Here is a 16,017-nt window from a genome sequence, read left to right on the forward strand (position 1 = left end):
CAGTTGAAGTCGGAAGTTTACATTTAAACTCAGTTTTTCACAATTCCTGACATTTAATCCAAGTAAAAATGCCCTGTCTTAGGTCAGTTAGGATCACCACTTTATTTTAAGAATGTGCAATGTCAGAATAATAGTCGAGACTGATTTATTTCAGCTTTTGTTTCTATCATCACATTCCCAGTGGGTCAGAAGTTTACATACACTCAATTAGTATTTGGTAGCATTGCCTTTAAATTGTTTAACTTGGGTCAAATGTTTTGGGTAGCCATCCACAAGCTTCCCAAAATAAGTTGCGTGAACTTTGGTCTATTCCTCCTGACAGAGCTGGTGTAACTGAGTCAGGTTTGTAGACCTCCTTGCTCGCACACGCTTTTTCAGTTCTGCCCACAAATTTTCTATGAGGTCAGGGCTTTTTGATGGCCACTCCAATACCTTGACTTTGTTGTCCTTAATTAAGCTATTTTGCCACAACTTTGGAAGTACGCTTGGGGTCATTGTCCATTTGGAAGACCCATTTGCGACCAAGCTTTAACTTCCTGACGGATGACTTATGATGTTGCTACAATATATCCAAATAATTTTTCTCCCTCATGATGCCGTCTATTTTGTGAAGTGCACCAGTCCCTCCTGCATTAAAGCACCCCCACAACATGATGCTGCCACCCCCATGCTTCACGTTTGGGATGGTGTTCTTCGGCTTGCAAGCGCCCCCCTTTTTCCTCCAAACCCAACAATGGTCATTATGGCCTAACAGTTCTATTTTTGTTTCATCAGACCAGAGGACATTTCTCCAAAAAGTATGATCTTTGTCCCCATGTGCAGTTGCAAACCTTAGTCTGGCTTTTTATGGCGGTTTTGGAGCAGTGGCTTCTTCCTTGCTGAGCGGCCATTCAGGTTATGTCGATATAGGACTTTGACTGTATTTGACTGTGGATATAGATACTTTTGTACCTGTTTCCTCCAGCATCTTCACAAGGTCCTTTGCTGCTGTTCTGGGATTGAATTGCACCAGTCGCATCAAAGTACATTCATCTCGAGGAGACAGAACAGGTCTCCTTCCTGAGCAGTATAACGGCTGCGTGGTCCCATGGTGTTTATACTTACGTACTATTGTTTGTACAGATGAACGTGGTACCTTCAGGCATTTGGAAATGTCTCCCAAGGATGAACCAGACTTGTGGAGATCTACACATTTTTTTTAGGTCTTGGCTGATTCCTTTTGATTTTTCCATGATGTCAAGCAAAGATGCACTGAGTTTGAAGGTAGGCCTTGAAATACATCCACAGGTGTACCGCCAATTGACTCAAATTATGTCAATTAGCCTATCAGAAGCTTCTAAAGCCATGACATCATTTTCTGGAATTTTCCAGGCTGTTTAAAGTTACAGTCAAATTAATGTATATAAACCTCTGTCCCACTGGAATTGTGATTAAGTGAAATAATATGTCTGTAAACAATTGTTGGAAAAACTACGTGTCATGCACAAAGTAGATGTCCTAACCGACTTGCCAAAACTATAGGTTGTTAACGAGAAATGTGTGGAGTGGTTGAAAAATGAGTCTTAATGACTCCGACCTAAATGTAAACTTCCGACTTCAACTGTATATTTTTAGTGTCGACTGACAGTGACTCGATGTAGTCGGGAAGTCCTGCCCGCCCGCAGCCGCTGCTGCTCAACTCCATTGGGATGGTACACGTGTGGCGTTGTACTAAATAACTCCAATGTAAATGTATTTACCTCGTGAGTCTTTGCCCTATGCCCATGTGTCCACAACAGGAGCTGAACAGTGTTAACTACCTGGACCTGTACCGTGTTTCTGATCTGTTCCACCTCCCTCCTCTGGAGGAGGCTGTGGTCAGCTTCCTGGTAGAACACCTGTGTGAGCTGCAGCAGAGCTGCCTGGAGGAGGTGCTGCTGCTCCCCTACCGCCTCCTCAGGGATGTGTTGTTGCTCAACGAGGAGGAGATCTGGCAGGTACACCGCACTGGCTCCTCACACACAGACACACACACACACACACACATACATACAATGGAAGGAACGCACACATGTTCGCAAATGCATGCACATATACAGGCATATGCACACACACACACACACACACACACACACACACACACACACACACACACACACACACACACACACACACACACACACACACACACACACACACACACACACACACACACACACACACACACACACACACACACGATAAAATGCAGATCTTCCATACAGCCAGACCCACACAGACTTTGATATACTACAACACACTGTGTCATTAAACATCAACTGGTCAATTTTCCTTGCCTGCACCAAAATGCACTCTTTATATTTATGTATAGGAGTGAATAGGAAATGAAGGTGTGTGTGCGTGTGTGTATATATATATATGTATGAGGGATGAGTGAAGTGTGGCGGGGGGGGGGGCTATGCATTTTGACTGTTCATTTGCACCAATCAGGCCCCCCTCTCCCTTCTCCCCCCTCTCTGATTAGGCCCACTGCGGCTTCATCAGCGCCCCAATCCCCCAGCTGTCACTCCGGCCGCCCGTCTGATTGAAAACAATCAGGCCTCTGATGGCACAATTACCCTGACCCTTTAGCCAGGCGATTCTACCATAATCAGACCCTGATTAGGCTGCTTTGGGCCTCCTTCACTCTGCCGAGAAGGTTAATTTGGGCATCCGCCCGAAAAAACGTGCGGGGCGCCAATACACAGCTGATATAGTTTGCCCGTCAATCATAGTCATACCGACTTCTCGCCGAGTCTCACGCTCTGGAAATCACATTTTCTTGGGTCTTTGTTCCCCCTTTTTCGCGCATTTGCCTTTCTCTGGCTGCTCTCTCTCTCTCTGTCTCTCTCTGTATCTCTCTCTCTCTGTATCTCTCTCTGTATCTCTCTCTCTCTCTGTATCTCTCTCTCTCTCTCTGGCTTCTCTCTCTCTCTCTCTCTCTCTCTCGCTCTCTCTCTCTCTCTCTCTCTCTCTCTCTCTCTCTCTCTCTCTCTCACACACATTCTCTCTCTCTCTGGCTTCTCTCTCTCTCTCTCTCTCTCTCTCTCTCTCTCTCTCTCACACATTCTCTCTCTCTCTCTCTCTCTCTCTGATTTATTCTCTGCCCCGAGGAAGTTCTCTGATCCAGCGTGACCTTCAGTCAGCCTTCCCGGCGCGCACACACCCCTCCGCCACTTCAGAGGAGGGAGGGAGAGAGAGAGGAGTGTAGATGGCGAAACCGAGAAGAGGACAAAGCAGAGAGTGGAAGGGGATGGGGGGTGTAAATACTGTTGTGTTGGCGTAATTTTAGGATGTATTTAAGGAAGACCGAGCAAAAGGAGTGGCATTGACAGTAGCAGGACAATATATACAATGGATGTGTGACTATGTCTGTGTCTATGTAAATGTGTGTTTTGGTATGCTGTTTGTACAGAATGTGGTTTGAACGCATATATGAGCCAGTGTAATGTTTGAGTAGGATTTCAGTGTGTATCCAGTGTGCCTGCGAGTCAGGAGGAGGTGCTGACAGTGAACCGATCCAGCTCAGTAATCTTGCTGTGCTGTAATAAGTTCCCTGTCTCTGTACTGATTGTGTTAAAAGCCACTTTGTTTCCCTGATAATGGTATCAGTGATCTTCAGCCATCTCGCCCACATTCACGGGCCACCGCCGCAGCTAAACAGCCTCCGATTGCTCTCACTGTTCAATTAAATCCCCTCTCTACTTCTCTCCTCTCCCGGTCCTCAACATAAGAATGTACCAGTGGATATTTATGATGCTTGCACACAACCCACTAGTGTGTGTGTGTGTGTGTGTTTTGTATAAGTGTGTATTCGTTTGTATAAGTGTGTTTGTGTATACGGTAACACACTCGTCTTGATCTTGCAACACTGCTCTGTAGGCATTTGGAATGCTAATAAGTATGAATCGCTTCCCTCTTGTCTTCCTCTTCCCCCTCTCCTCTTTAGCTGGTGGTGTGCTGGTTAGAGCATGACTGTCGCTACCAGTACACAGAGGACCTGATACAGCACGTTCGTTACGGCCTCATGAACGTGGCCGCCCTGCACCACGTGGCACAGTGCCACCCGCTGGTCCAGTCCAGTGCCCCCGCCGCCGCCCTAGTGGACGAGGCTCTAGAGTACCACCGAGCCACCTTCGCCCAACCCCTCCGCCAGACCGCCCACACCAAGCCCCGCTTCCAGTCTCTCACCCTCTACATTGCCGGTGGGCACAAGCGCGAGGTGAGCCGCGTGCGGGAGCTGCGCTACTTCAACCCAGCCGCCCAGGAGAACGTGCGCGTGGCCGGGTGCTCCAACTGGAGCGAGCTGGCGCCAATGCCCGCTGGGCGCAGCCACCACTGCGTGGCCGTCATGGCCCACTTCCTGTTTGTCGCGGGTGGCGAGGTGGAGCATTCCACGGGGAGGACGTGTGCGGTGAGGACAGCTTGTCGGTATGACCCCCGGGGGAACCGCTGGACGGAGATAGCCTCCATGAAGGCGTGCAGGGAACACTTTGTCCTGGGGGCTCTGGGCCAGTACCTGTACGCGGTGGGGGGGAGGAACGAATTGAGACAGGTGCTGCCCACCGTGGAACGCTACTGTCCGAAGAGGAACAAGTGGACCTTCGTCCAGTCCTTTGACCGCTCGCTGTCCTGACGACCTGCTCTGGGTCTCAGGTACACACACACACACACACACACACACACACACACACACACACACACACACACACACACACACACACACACACACACACACACACACACACACACACACATACACACACACACACACATACACATACACACACATACAGATGGAGAATAGAGCATTACACACTGACCACACACACACAGAGATGAGGAATAGAGTATAACACACTGAACACACACACCTAGATGGAGAATTGAGCATAACACACTGCGCACACACACACACACACCCAGACCCAGATGGAGAATAGAGCATAACACACTGAACACACACACACACACTAGGCTACCCTGGGGCGGCAGTGGTTAGAGTGTGTGGACTAGCAACCGGAAGGTTGCAAGTTCAAAACTCCTGAGCTGGCAAGTCTGTCGTTCTGCCCCTGAACAGGCAGTTAACCCACTGTTCCTTGGCCGTCATTGAAAATAAGAATTTGTTCTTAACTGACTTTCCTAGTTAAATAAAGGTAAAATATAAAAAAACACACACACACAGATGGAGAATAGAGCATAACACACTGAACACACACACACACACACACACACACACACACACACACACACACACACACACACACACACACACACACACACACACCCAGATGGAGAATGGAGCATAACTCACTGAACACACACACACACACACACACACACACACACACACACACACACACACACACACACACACACACACACACACACACACACACACACACCCAGATGGAGAATGGAGCATAACTCACTGAACACACACACACACACACACACACACACACACACACACACACACACACACACACACACACACACACACACACACACACACACACACACACACACACACACACACACACACACACACACACACACACACACACACACACACAGATGGAGAATAGACCATAACACGTTGAACACACACACACACAGATGGAGAATAGACCATAACACATTGAACACACACACACACACAGATGGAGAATAGACCATAACACATTGAACACACACACACACAGATAGAGAATAGAGAATAACACATTGAACACACACACACACAGATAGAGAATAGACCATAACACATTGAACACACACACACACAGATGGAGAATAGAGAATAACACGTTGAACACACACACACACAGATGGAGAATAGACCATAACACATTGAACACACACACACACACAGATAGAGAATAACACATTGAACACACACACACACAGATAGAGAATAGACCATAACACATTGAACACACACACACACCCAGATGGAGAATAGAGCATAACACACACACACACCCAGATGGAGAATAGAGAATAACACACACACACACACACCTAGATGGAGAATAGAACATAACACACTGAACACACACACACAGATGGAGAATAGAGAATAACACACACACACACACCTAGATGGAGAATAGAACATAACACACTGAACACACACACACAGATGGAGAATAGAGAATAACACACACACACACACACCTAGATGGAGAATAGAACATAACACACTGAACACACACACACACCTAGATGGAGAATAGAACATAATACACTGAACACACACACCCAGATGGAGAATAGAGAATAACACACACACACACCCAGATGGAGAATAGAGAATAACACACACACACACACCTAGATGGAGAATAGAACATAACACACTGAACACACACACACAGATGGAGAATAGAGAATAACACACTGAACACACACACACACCTAGATGGAGAATAGAGCATAACACACTGAGCACACACACACACCTAGATGGAGAATAGAGCATAACATTTACAAGTCATTTAGCAGACGCTCTTATCCAGAGCGACTTACAAATTGGTGCATTCACCTTATGACATCCAGTGGAACAGCCACTTTACAATAGTGCATCTAAATCTTTTAAGGGGGGGGGGGTGAAAAGGATTACTTTATCCTATCCTAGGTATTCCTTAAAGAGGTGGGGTTTCAGGTGTCTCCGGAAGGTGGTGATTGACTCCGCTGTCCTGGCGTCGTGAGGGAGTGTGTTCCACCATTGGGGAGCCAGAGCAGCGAACAGTTTTGACTGGGCTGAGCGGGAACTGTACTTCCTCAGTGGTAGGGAGGCGAGCAGGCCAGAGGTGGATGAACGCAGTGCCCTTGTTTGGGTGTAGGGCCTGATCAGAGCCTGGAGGTACTGAGGTGCCGTTCCCCTCACAGCTCCGTAGGCAAGCACCATGGTCTTGTAGCGGATGCGAGCTTCAACTGAAAGCCAGTGGAGAGAGCGGAGGAGCGGGGTGACGTGAGAGAACTTGGGAAGGTTGAACACCAGACGGGCTGCGGCGTTCTGGATGAGTTGTAGGGGTTTAATGGCACAGGCAGGGAGCCCAGCCAACAGCGAGTTGCAGTAATCCAGACGGGAGATGACAAGTGCCTGGATTAGGACCTGCGCCGCTTCCTGTGTGAGGCAGGGTCGTACTCTGCGGATGTTGTAGAGCATGAACCTACAGGAACGGGCCACCGCCTTGATGTTAGTTGATAACATCAACATAACATACTGAACACACCTAGATGGAGAATAGAGCATAACACACTGAGCACACACACACACACACAGATGGAGAATAGAGCATAACACACTGAACACAGACGCCTAGATGGAGAATAGAGCATAACACACACACATGCACGCCACCTGTGTGTAATACTCTTGTCTGTTACAGGTGGAGTCACAAACACAGCTCAGTACCAGAATAGACTTCATGGTGTACGACCTAGAACAGGTAACTGAAGAACAGATAGTACAGAGAAATAACAGAAAAGACATCAAAACAATGAAAACCAGAACAGTTTATGTGCTAGCCGAGTAATACGCGTGTTTACTGCAATAGGAGAGAGAGAGAGAGAGAGAGAGAGAGAGAGAGAGAGATCGCGTGAGAGACAGAGAGAGACAGAGAGAGATCGCGTGAGAGACAAAGTGAAAGAGAGAGCGCGTACGAGTGAGAGAGAGAGAGCGCGTACGAGTGAGTGAGAGAGAGAGACAGAGAGAGCGCACATGAGAGAGACTGAGAGCGACACAGAGAGAGAGAGAGCACCAGAGAAAGAGAGAGCACACGCGCCAGAGAGAGAGAGCGCCAGAGAGAGAGAGAGTGCGAGTACCAAAGAGAGAGGGAGAGCGAGCGCCAGAGAGAGGGAGAGCGAGCGCCAGAGAGAGGGAGAGCGAGCGCCAGAGAGAGGGAGAGCGAGCGCCAGAGAGAGGGAGAGCGAGCGCCAGAGAGAGGGAGAGCGAGCGCCAGAGAGAGGGAGAGCGAGCGCCAGAGAGAGGGAGAGCGAGCGCCAGAGAGAGGGAGAGCGAGCGCCAGAGAGAGAGGGAGAGCGAGCGCCAGAGAGAGAGGGAGAGCGAGCGCCAGAGAGAGAGGGAGAGCGAGCGCCAGAGAGAGAGGGAGAGCGAGCGCCAGAGAGAGAGGGAGAGCGAGCGCCAGAGAGAGAGGGAGAGCGAGCGCCAGAGAGAGAGCGAGCGCCAGAGAGAGAGAGGGAGCGAGCGCCAGAGAGAGAGAGGGAGCGCCAGAGAGAGAGAGGGAGCGAGCGCCAGAGAGAGAGAGAGAGAGCGAGCGCCAGAGAGAGAGAGCGAGAGAGACAGAGAGTTGACTGAATGCTCTGAGAGACTCTGGGTTGAGGTCAGTCATAAAGTAGTCTACAGTACTACTGCCAAGAGATGGGCTATAGGTGTACTTACCATAGGAGTCTCTGTCTCTGGTGCGCACTCTATCTCTTGGCAGTAGTACTGTAGACTACTTTATCACTCACCTCAACCCAGTCTTTCAGAGCGTTCAGTCAGCCCACTGACACCCCTATCAGATCACAGCAAAATCAGTCTACTTGAACAGAGAAATACTCAATCATGAGGCATCAAAGCCAAAGGAACTGAGTAACATTAAGAAATGCTATAGATGGAAGGAATGTAGTGTGGAAACATACCAAAATACAATTAGGCAACAACAAATGCAATACATTTTAGACAACTTCCTGGCAGTAGATAATCTAAATAGTATATTTGACCTCTCAGCATCCCTATCAAATCTAAAAATGTCTTACAGAAAACCAAAGAAAATGAATAACAATGACAAATGGTTTGATGAAGAATGCAGAAACCTAAGAAGTTGAGAAACCTGTTCAACCAAAAACACAGAGACCCAGAAAACCCAGAGTCTACTCCTTCACTTTGGTGAATCACTAAAACAATGCAGAAATACACTATGGAAAAAGGAACGGCACATCAGAAATCAGCTCAATGTAATTGAAGAATCCATAGACTCTAACCACTTCTTAGAAATTAGAAAACACTAAACAGATAATTATTTGTGTTGCTATCTGTCCAAAATGTAGATGTATAGAGCCAAAAATATGTTTGTCTCTATAACAAAGAACAAACAACAACAAAAACATATACATGATCAAATACAAATCTTGGAATCAACTACTGAAGACACTGGATTATCCACTTATCTTGAATGAACTACAAGACAAAATAAAAACCCTCCAACCCAAAATGGCCTGTGGTGTTGATGGTATCCTCAATAAAGTGATAAAATATACAGACAACAAATTCCAACTGGCTGTACTGAAACTCTTTATCATCATCCTCAGCTCTGGCATCTTCCCCAATATTTGGAACCAAGGACTGTTCACCCCAATCCACAAAAGTGACCTCAATAATTACTGTAGGATATGCATCAACAGCAACCTTGGGAAAATCCTCTGCATTATTATTAACAGCAGACTCGTGCATTTTCTCAGTATAAACAATGTACTGAGCTAATGTCAAATTGGCTTTGTACCAAATGATCATATGACTGTCATTGTGGTCCTTCTGTGGCTCAGTTGGTAGAGCATGGCGCTTGTAACGCCAGGGTAGTGGTTTCGATTCCCGGGATCACCCATACGTAGAATGTATGCACACATGACTGTAAGTCGCTTTGGATAAAAGCGTCAGCTAAATGGCATATATTATTATATTATATATATTATTATATTATATATTATATGACAGACCATGTATTCACCCTGCACACACTAATTGACAAACAAGCAAACCAAAACAAAGGCAAAGTCTTCTCATGCTTTGTTGATTTAAATTTGGCATGAGGGTCTGCTATACAAATTGATGGAAAGTGGTGTTGGGGGAAAAACATACAACATTATAAAATCCATGTATACAAGCAAGTGTGCGGTTAAAATGGACAAAAAATACACATTTCTCCCCACAGGGCCGGGGGGTGAGACAGGGATGCAGCTTAAGCCCCACCGTCTTCAACATATATATCAACGAATTGGCAAGGGCGCTATGTCTACTGTTTGCTGATGATCTGGTGCTTCTGTCACCAACCAAAGAGGGCCTACAGCAGCACCTAGATCTTCTGCACAGATTCTGTTAGACCTGGGCCCTGACAGTATATTTCAGTAAGACCAAAATAATGGTGTTACAAAAAAGGTCCAGTCGCCAGGACCACAAACACAAATTCCATCTAGACACCGTTGCCCTAGAGCACACAAAACAACTATACATACCTCGGCCTAAACATCACCGCCACAGGTAACTAACTTCCACAAAGCTGTGAACAATCTGAGAGACAAGGCAAGAAGGGCCTTCTAGGCCATCAAAAGGAACATAAAGTTCGACATACCAATTAGGATCTGACAAAAAAATACTTGAATCAGTTATAGAACCCATTGCCCTTTATGTTTGTGAGGTCTGGGGTTTGTTCACCAACCAAGAATTCAACAAATTAGGCAGATACCCGCTTATTATCAAAATCCAGAAAAAAACTGCTAAATTCTACAACCACCTAAAAGGAAGTGATTCCCAAACCTTCCATAACAAAGCCATAACCTACAGAAATATGAACCTGGAGAAGAGTCCACTAAGCAAGCTGATCCTGGGGCCCTGTTTACAAACACAAACAGACCCCACAGAGCCCCAGGACAGCAACACAATTGGACCCAACCAAATCATCAGAATATAAAAAGATAATTACTTGAATCATTGACAAGAATTAAGAGAAAATACAGATAAACTAGAATGCTGTTTGGCCCTAAACAGAGAGTACACAGTGGCAGAATACCTGACCACTGTGACTGACCCTAAACAGAGAGTACACAGTGGCAGAATACCTGACCACTGTGACTGACCCAAACTTAAGGAAAGCTTTGACTATGTACAGACTCAGTGAGCATAGCCTTGCTATTGAGAAAGGCCGTCGTAGGCAGACCTGGCTCTCAAGAGAAGACAGGCTATGTGCACACTTCCCACAAAATGAGGTGGAAACTGAGCTGCACTTCCTAACCTCCTGCCAAATGTATGACCATATTAGAGACACATATTTCCTTGAGATTACACAGATGCACAAAGAATTTGAAAACAAACCCAATTTCGATAAACTCCCACAGTGTGCAATCACATTAGCAAGATTTGTGACCTGTTGCCACAAGTAAAGACCAACCAGTGAAGAACAAAAACCATTGTAAATACAACCCATATTTATGTTTATTTATTTTCCCTTTTGTGCTTTAACCATTTGCACATCATTGCAACACTATATATACATATGACATTTGAAATGTCTTTTTTCTTTTGGAACTTCTGTGAGTAATGTTTGCTGCTCATTTTTATTGTTTATTTCACTTCTGTATATTATCTACTTCACTTGCTTTGGCAATGTTAACATACGTTTCCCATGCCAATAAAGCCCTATGAATAGAATAGAATTGAATTGAGAGAGCAGGAGACAGAGAAAGTCTAATTTGTATTCACCATGGAGCTACATTCACCTGCCAGGAACACCAACCCCCCAACACTACCCTCAACAGATGGCCACCCGCCAGCTCCTACCAGACACACACACACACACACACACACACACACACACACACACACACACACACACACACACACACACACACTTACAAAACAACCAAAGACACACTTAGTCAAATGTGCACAGTCGGATACATCTTTGTAAAATGGAGAGCGTGAAGTATATTATTAGGAAGGGGGGGTGAAATCATTAGGAGAAATCATAGCCCTGGTGCCACATTATTTATCCAGCACTGAACATACATCAATTACCCAAGCAGGGATACGCTGAAATATTAATCCATCTATTCAACATCTCATCTTCTCACCATCCTTTTTCCTCCTCACCTTCTCTTTCTCTCCCTCCCCCCCCTCCTCTCGCCCCTCTCTGTCTCTCCCCCCTCTCTTTTTCCCCCCCATTCCCTCTCTGACAGAACCAGTGGCTGGCCCGCAGTCCCATGCTACAGAGGCGAGTGTACCATGTCATGGCCGTGGCGAAGCTGTATGTGCTGGGAGGAAATGACCTGGACTACAACAGCGACCGCATCCCGGTCCGCCACATCGACTCCTATGACATAGACATGGACCAGTGGACCCGCTGCACCTTCAGCCTACTCACGGGTGGGTGGGCTGCGCATACACACACGCTCATGCATACGCATGCACGTGCGCACACAGGCAGGCAGACACACGCACCTGCACACACGCACACATGCACCCATGCACATACTAGATAAGATCACTGTTCCCGTGACTCTCCACCCTTCCCGACCTTGATTCCCTGTGAAGTCGTCAAGTGTGTTCAAGGTGAAGTCATGAGAGGAGACGGCGGGACTTATTTTCGGGAACTTTCCCAACGCACCCTGTGTCTCAGATGACATTGAGTCATCTGGCCTCTCTTTGGCACAGCGAATCATTGTTTTCGCTCTCTCCTCTCTATCCTCTGCAGGTCAGAACGAATCTGGCGTGGCAGTCCATGATGACCGAATCTATGTTGTTGGTGGATATTCTATTTGGACCAATGAGCCTCTAGCGTGTATTCAGGTGAGTGACCTTGACAGGTTTAAGTAACCTAAAAATGTTTATGTTTTATTAAACTATGCTGTGCGTAGTTTATAAGGTTATAATGCATTATGGTGAAAGAGGGTATTCATAGCAAATGTTATCTTATTACAATATTCTATTGTTCCCATGTGCATGACATGTTTATTTCACTTCCTGTTGTGCAGGTGTTAGATGTGAGCATGGAGGGGAAGGAGGAAGAGTTCTATGGACCAACTGTACCGTTCACCTCCAATGGAATAGCAACGTGTTTCCTACCTGCTCCATGCTTCACCTGCCCCAACCTACAGACTCTACAAGTGCCCCATCACAGGATAGGGGCTGTCTAACACACTAATAGAGACTACAGTAAATACATCATGCAAACAACTCATATGGGCATACATACATACAATTATGTAACACAAAATAATAGAACCAAAGGTCTGCTCCTTTACAACAGCCCCACTCTTCCTCTAAAAGGCATACACACACACACACACACACACACACACACACACACACACACACACACACACACACACACACACACACACACACACACACACACACACACACACACACACACACACACACACAAGAGGAAGGTCCTCAAAGTTCCCTATTCCTATCCTGCTACCCTGTTATGATGGACTGATCTTCCATCAGCTGCAGGGTTTGGGTCAATTCCATTTCAATTCAGGAAGTAACCAGAATTCTGATGACAATTTTGCTAATTGAAAAGCATTGAGAATAATAGATATTGATTGGAGTAATATATTCTGAATTGACCCCAACCCTGCTCAGATGACTGGCTCTAGTCAAACTGGTGCAGAACAGTAGATCGCAATGCTGGAGCACTCAATGGGAGCAAGGTTCTCTACGGAGTGAAATGGCTCCCTCTTTTACTAATGCACTATAGGGCTATTGGCACTCTTAACTAGCTGTACTTACTACTTGCCATACCCCATCTACTCAATACAAAGCCAATGGACCCACCCACGGTCATTTCAATTGAAACCTGTCCTGTGTAAACTGTGGACCCGTCTTCCTCTTTCTTGAGCGTGTGTTTTTCTGTTCAAGCTCAGGATGGAAGACTGTTTTAACAGTTGTGTGAATGTCTGACCACGTAGCATACAGTGTGTGTGCTCAGCACACTGTGTGTCGGAGAGCCTATACGCTATGTGTCGCCACTGTCTTATGCCATTTTCAAAATGTCTTGTTTTACTTCGACAAAGAAATAACGCCGTTTCACCTCCAGCAGTGAGAGGGAGAGAGGGAGAGGAGTTTAAAAACATGTCTTGTTTTCAGAATAAAGAGGTCCAGTACTGTATCAATAAAGCCCGTGATAAGTTGAACCGAGCAAGTTGTTCATCCGCTGTACTGTGTTAGTCTGAAATACGGGAGCATTTTTTTTGTTGCTTTTGGGTGGGTTGTGTTGTTTTTTTCTATTGGGCACAGGGCGCTTTTTTCCCCCTGGTTTACATTCTCCCTTTTGCAGGATTTACTATCATTTATTCTAGCCTTAGCACATTTTCTCATCTGCTTGCGCGCACTATATCGAGGCGTTTTGGTACTTCCCTATTACATTGCGCTTTTCCACACACTAACTATTATTAGAAACTGGGTGGTTCGAGCCCTGAGTGCTGTTTGACTGACAGCTGTGGTATATCAGACCCTATACCACGGGTATGACAAAACATGTAGTTGCATTGCTCTAATTACTTGGAAAGCAGTTTATAATAGCAATACGGCACCTCTGGGTTTGTGGTATATGGCCAATATACCACGGCTAAGGGCTGTATCCAGGCACTCTGCGTTACGGCGTGCGTAAGAACAGCCCTTAGCTGTGGTATATTGGCCATATACCACACCCACTTGGGCCTTATTGCTTAACTATACCACGAGTATACAAAACATTAAGGATACCTGCTCTTTCCGTGACAGACTGACCACGTGAATCCAGGTGAAAGCTACGATCCCTTATTGATGTCACTTAAATCCTCTTCCATCAGTGTAGATGAAGGGGAGGTGACAGGTTAAGGAAGGATTGTGTATGTGTGCCATTCATAGGGTGAATGGGCAAGACAAAAGATTTAAGTTCCTTTGAACAGGGTAAGTGCCAGGCGCAGCGGATTTGTCACAAACTGTAACGCTGCTGAGTCTGAACAATGGTCCCCCACCCAAAGGCCATGTAGCCAACTTGACAACTGTGGGAAGCATTGGAGTCAACCTGGGCCAGCATCCCTGTGGAATGGGAGGGGGATATATCTACCAGTCTGTCTATCCTGCCCTCTAGCCAGCAATCATAGTGACAATAGTGGTAGGAGGACCGTTTGTCCAGATCTGCAATGGTCCGTCACAGTGGACACATCATACCCATAAAAACACGGAAATGTTTTTTTTTCACATCGTGAAGTTTACCAAAAACAAATGTAATTCATTGTGAGGTTTTGATAGCCGTGTAATTCTCTCTCGGGCAAGGTGAGTTTTATCAATGTATTCGCCTCAGTTTACTTAACATGTGCAACTGTAATTATTGATAAAAGGGACCTTGTCTGAGAGAGATTTGCCAGGGTAAGCCTACACGAAACAAAGACGTTCTAAAATCCCAGAAGGAAAAATGAATGGCTAAAAAAAAAAAAGATTGGGAACCATTTCCTGGGTTTTATGACTCACACTGTGGTACTCAATTGGCTAATTAGCAATCATGGCACACATATAATCATACAAAGCTGCACCAATATTCAATATGTATCCACATAAAGAGGAAGAGCTGATAGGAAGTGGATAGGCCAGGTAAATCACTGAGCATGAAAGACGAAGGCACGCAGCTCAAAAAGCTCCCCTATCGATCTTTAGGGACAACACAATATCCTACCAAGACTAGCATACAACGCCACAGTGCAATGAATAATTGCATTATTGTTTTCAAGGGAGCAGATAATTCTGCTCTAGGCCGCAGTGAAAATGTCATTTGAATGACGGTGCAAAAGCCCTGTGAGTTGAACGTTTCATTCCAGCGGTGGGTCAACTCTGGACAGTTTACAAGGTCTTGAAAGGCACCATGGCAGGCCTGTCTGGCTGTATTTCTACTTCTGATACTGAGATGTGCGGTCTTGTTGCGGATCATCATTCTCGCATGTCGTCCTATAATAATAATAACAATCAGGAGGCCCAGTTACTCAGGAAAGCTCCGCCTCCTCCGATCTGAGCAGCTATTCTTCGCTCATCTAGAATCTAACGGTTCAATATAGCCCAAATATTTGTCATTTTACTTTTAAAATGTATTAATGACCTTTTACATGTGGCATAAACACACAACCGGTCACAATGTTTTTTTACTGCCTGGCATGGCAACTGCTCGGCCTCAGACCGCAAGGCACTAGAGGATAGTGTGTGCGGCCCAGTACATCACTGGGGCCCATCTT

At 46.0% G+C, this 16,017-nt stretch overlaps 2 protein-coding genes across 6 annotated transcripts in view; both read left to right on the plus strand.

The window, feature by feature from the left end:
* LOC118364019 (kelch-like protein 32) overlaps positions 1-4,654 on the plus strand; it is a 35,104-nt gene extending 30,450 nt beyond the window's left edge. For all 5 annotated transcript variants that reach the window (XM_052489293.1, XM_052489296.1, XM_052489294.1 and 2 more), the window contains 2 exons: positions 1,779-1,976; positions 3,968-4,654. In XM_052489293.1, coding sequence (XP_052345253.1) covers positions 1,779-1,976; positions 3,968-4,654 — 885 coding nt within the window. The remainder of the gene's footprint in view (positions 1-1,778; positions 1,977-3,967) is intronic.
* LOC127914270 (kelch-like protein 32) lies at positions 4,592-13,948 on the plus strand. Its single transcript, XM_052489305.1, has 5 exons — positions 4,592-4,674; positions 7,416-7,475; positions 11,980-12,166; positions 12,495-12,589; positions 12,775-13,948. The coding sequence occupies exons 2-5, from the start codon at positions 7,455-7,457 to the stop codon at positions 12,934-12,936; spliced, it is 465 nt and encodes a 154-aa protein (XP_052345265.1). The 5' UTR covers positions 4,592-4,674; positions 7,416-7,454; the 3' UTR covers positions 12,937-13,948.
* The last annotated feature ends 2,069 nt before the right edge of the window (positions 13,949-16,017 follow it).

Source organism: Oncorhynchus keta, chromosome 31 (genome assembly GCF_023373465.1).
Source record: "Oncorhynchus keta strain PuntledgeMale-10-30-2019 chromosome 31, Oket_V2, whole genome shotgun sequence".
Classification (NCBI taxonomy): domain Eukaryota; kingdom Metazoa; phylum Chordata; class Actinopteri; order Salmoniformes; family Salmonidae; genus Oncorhynchus; species Oncorhynchus keta.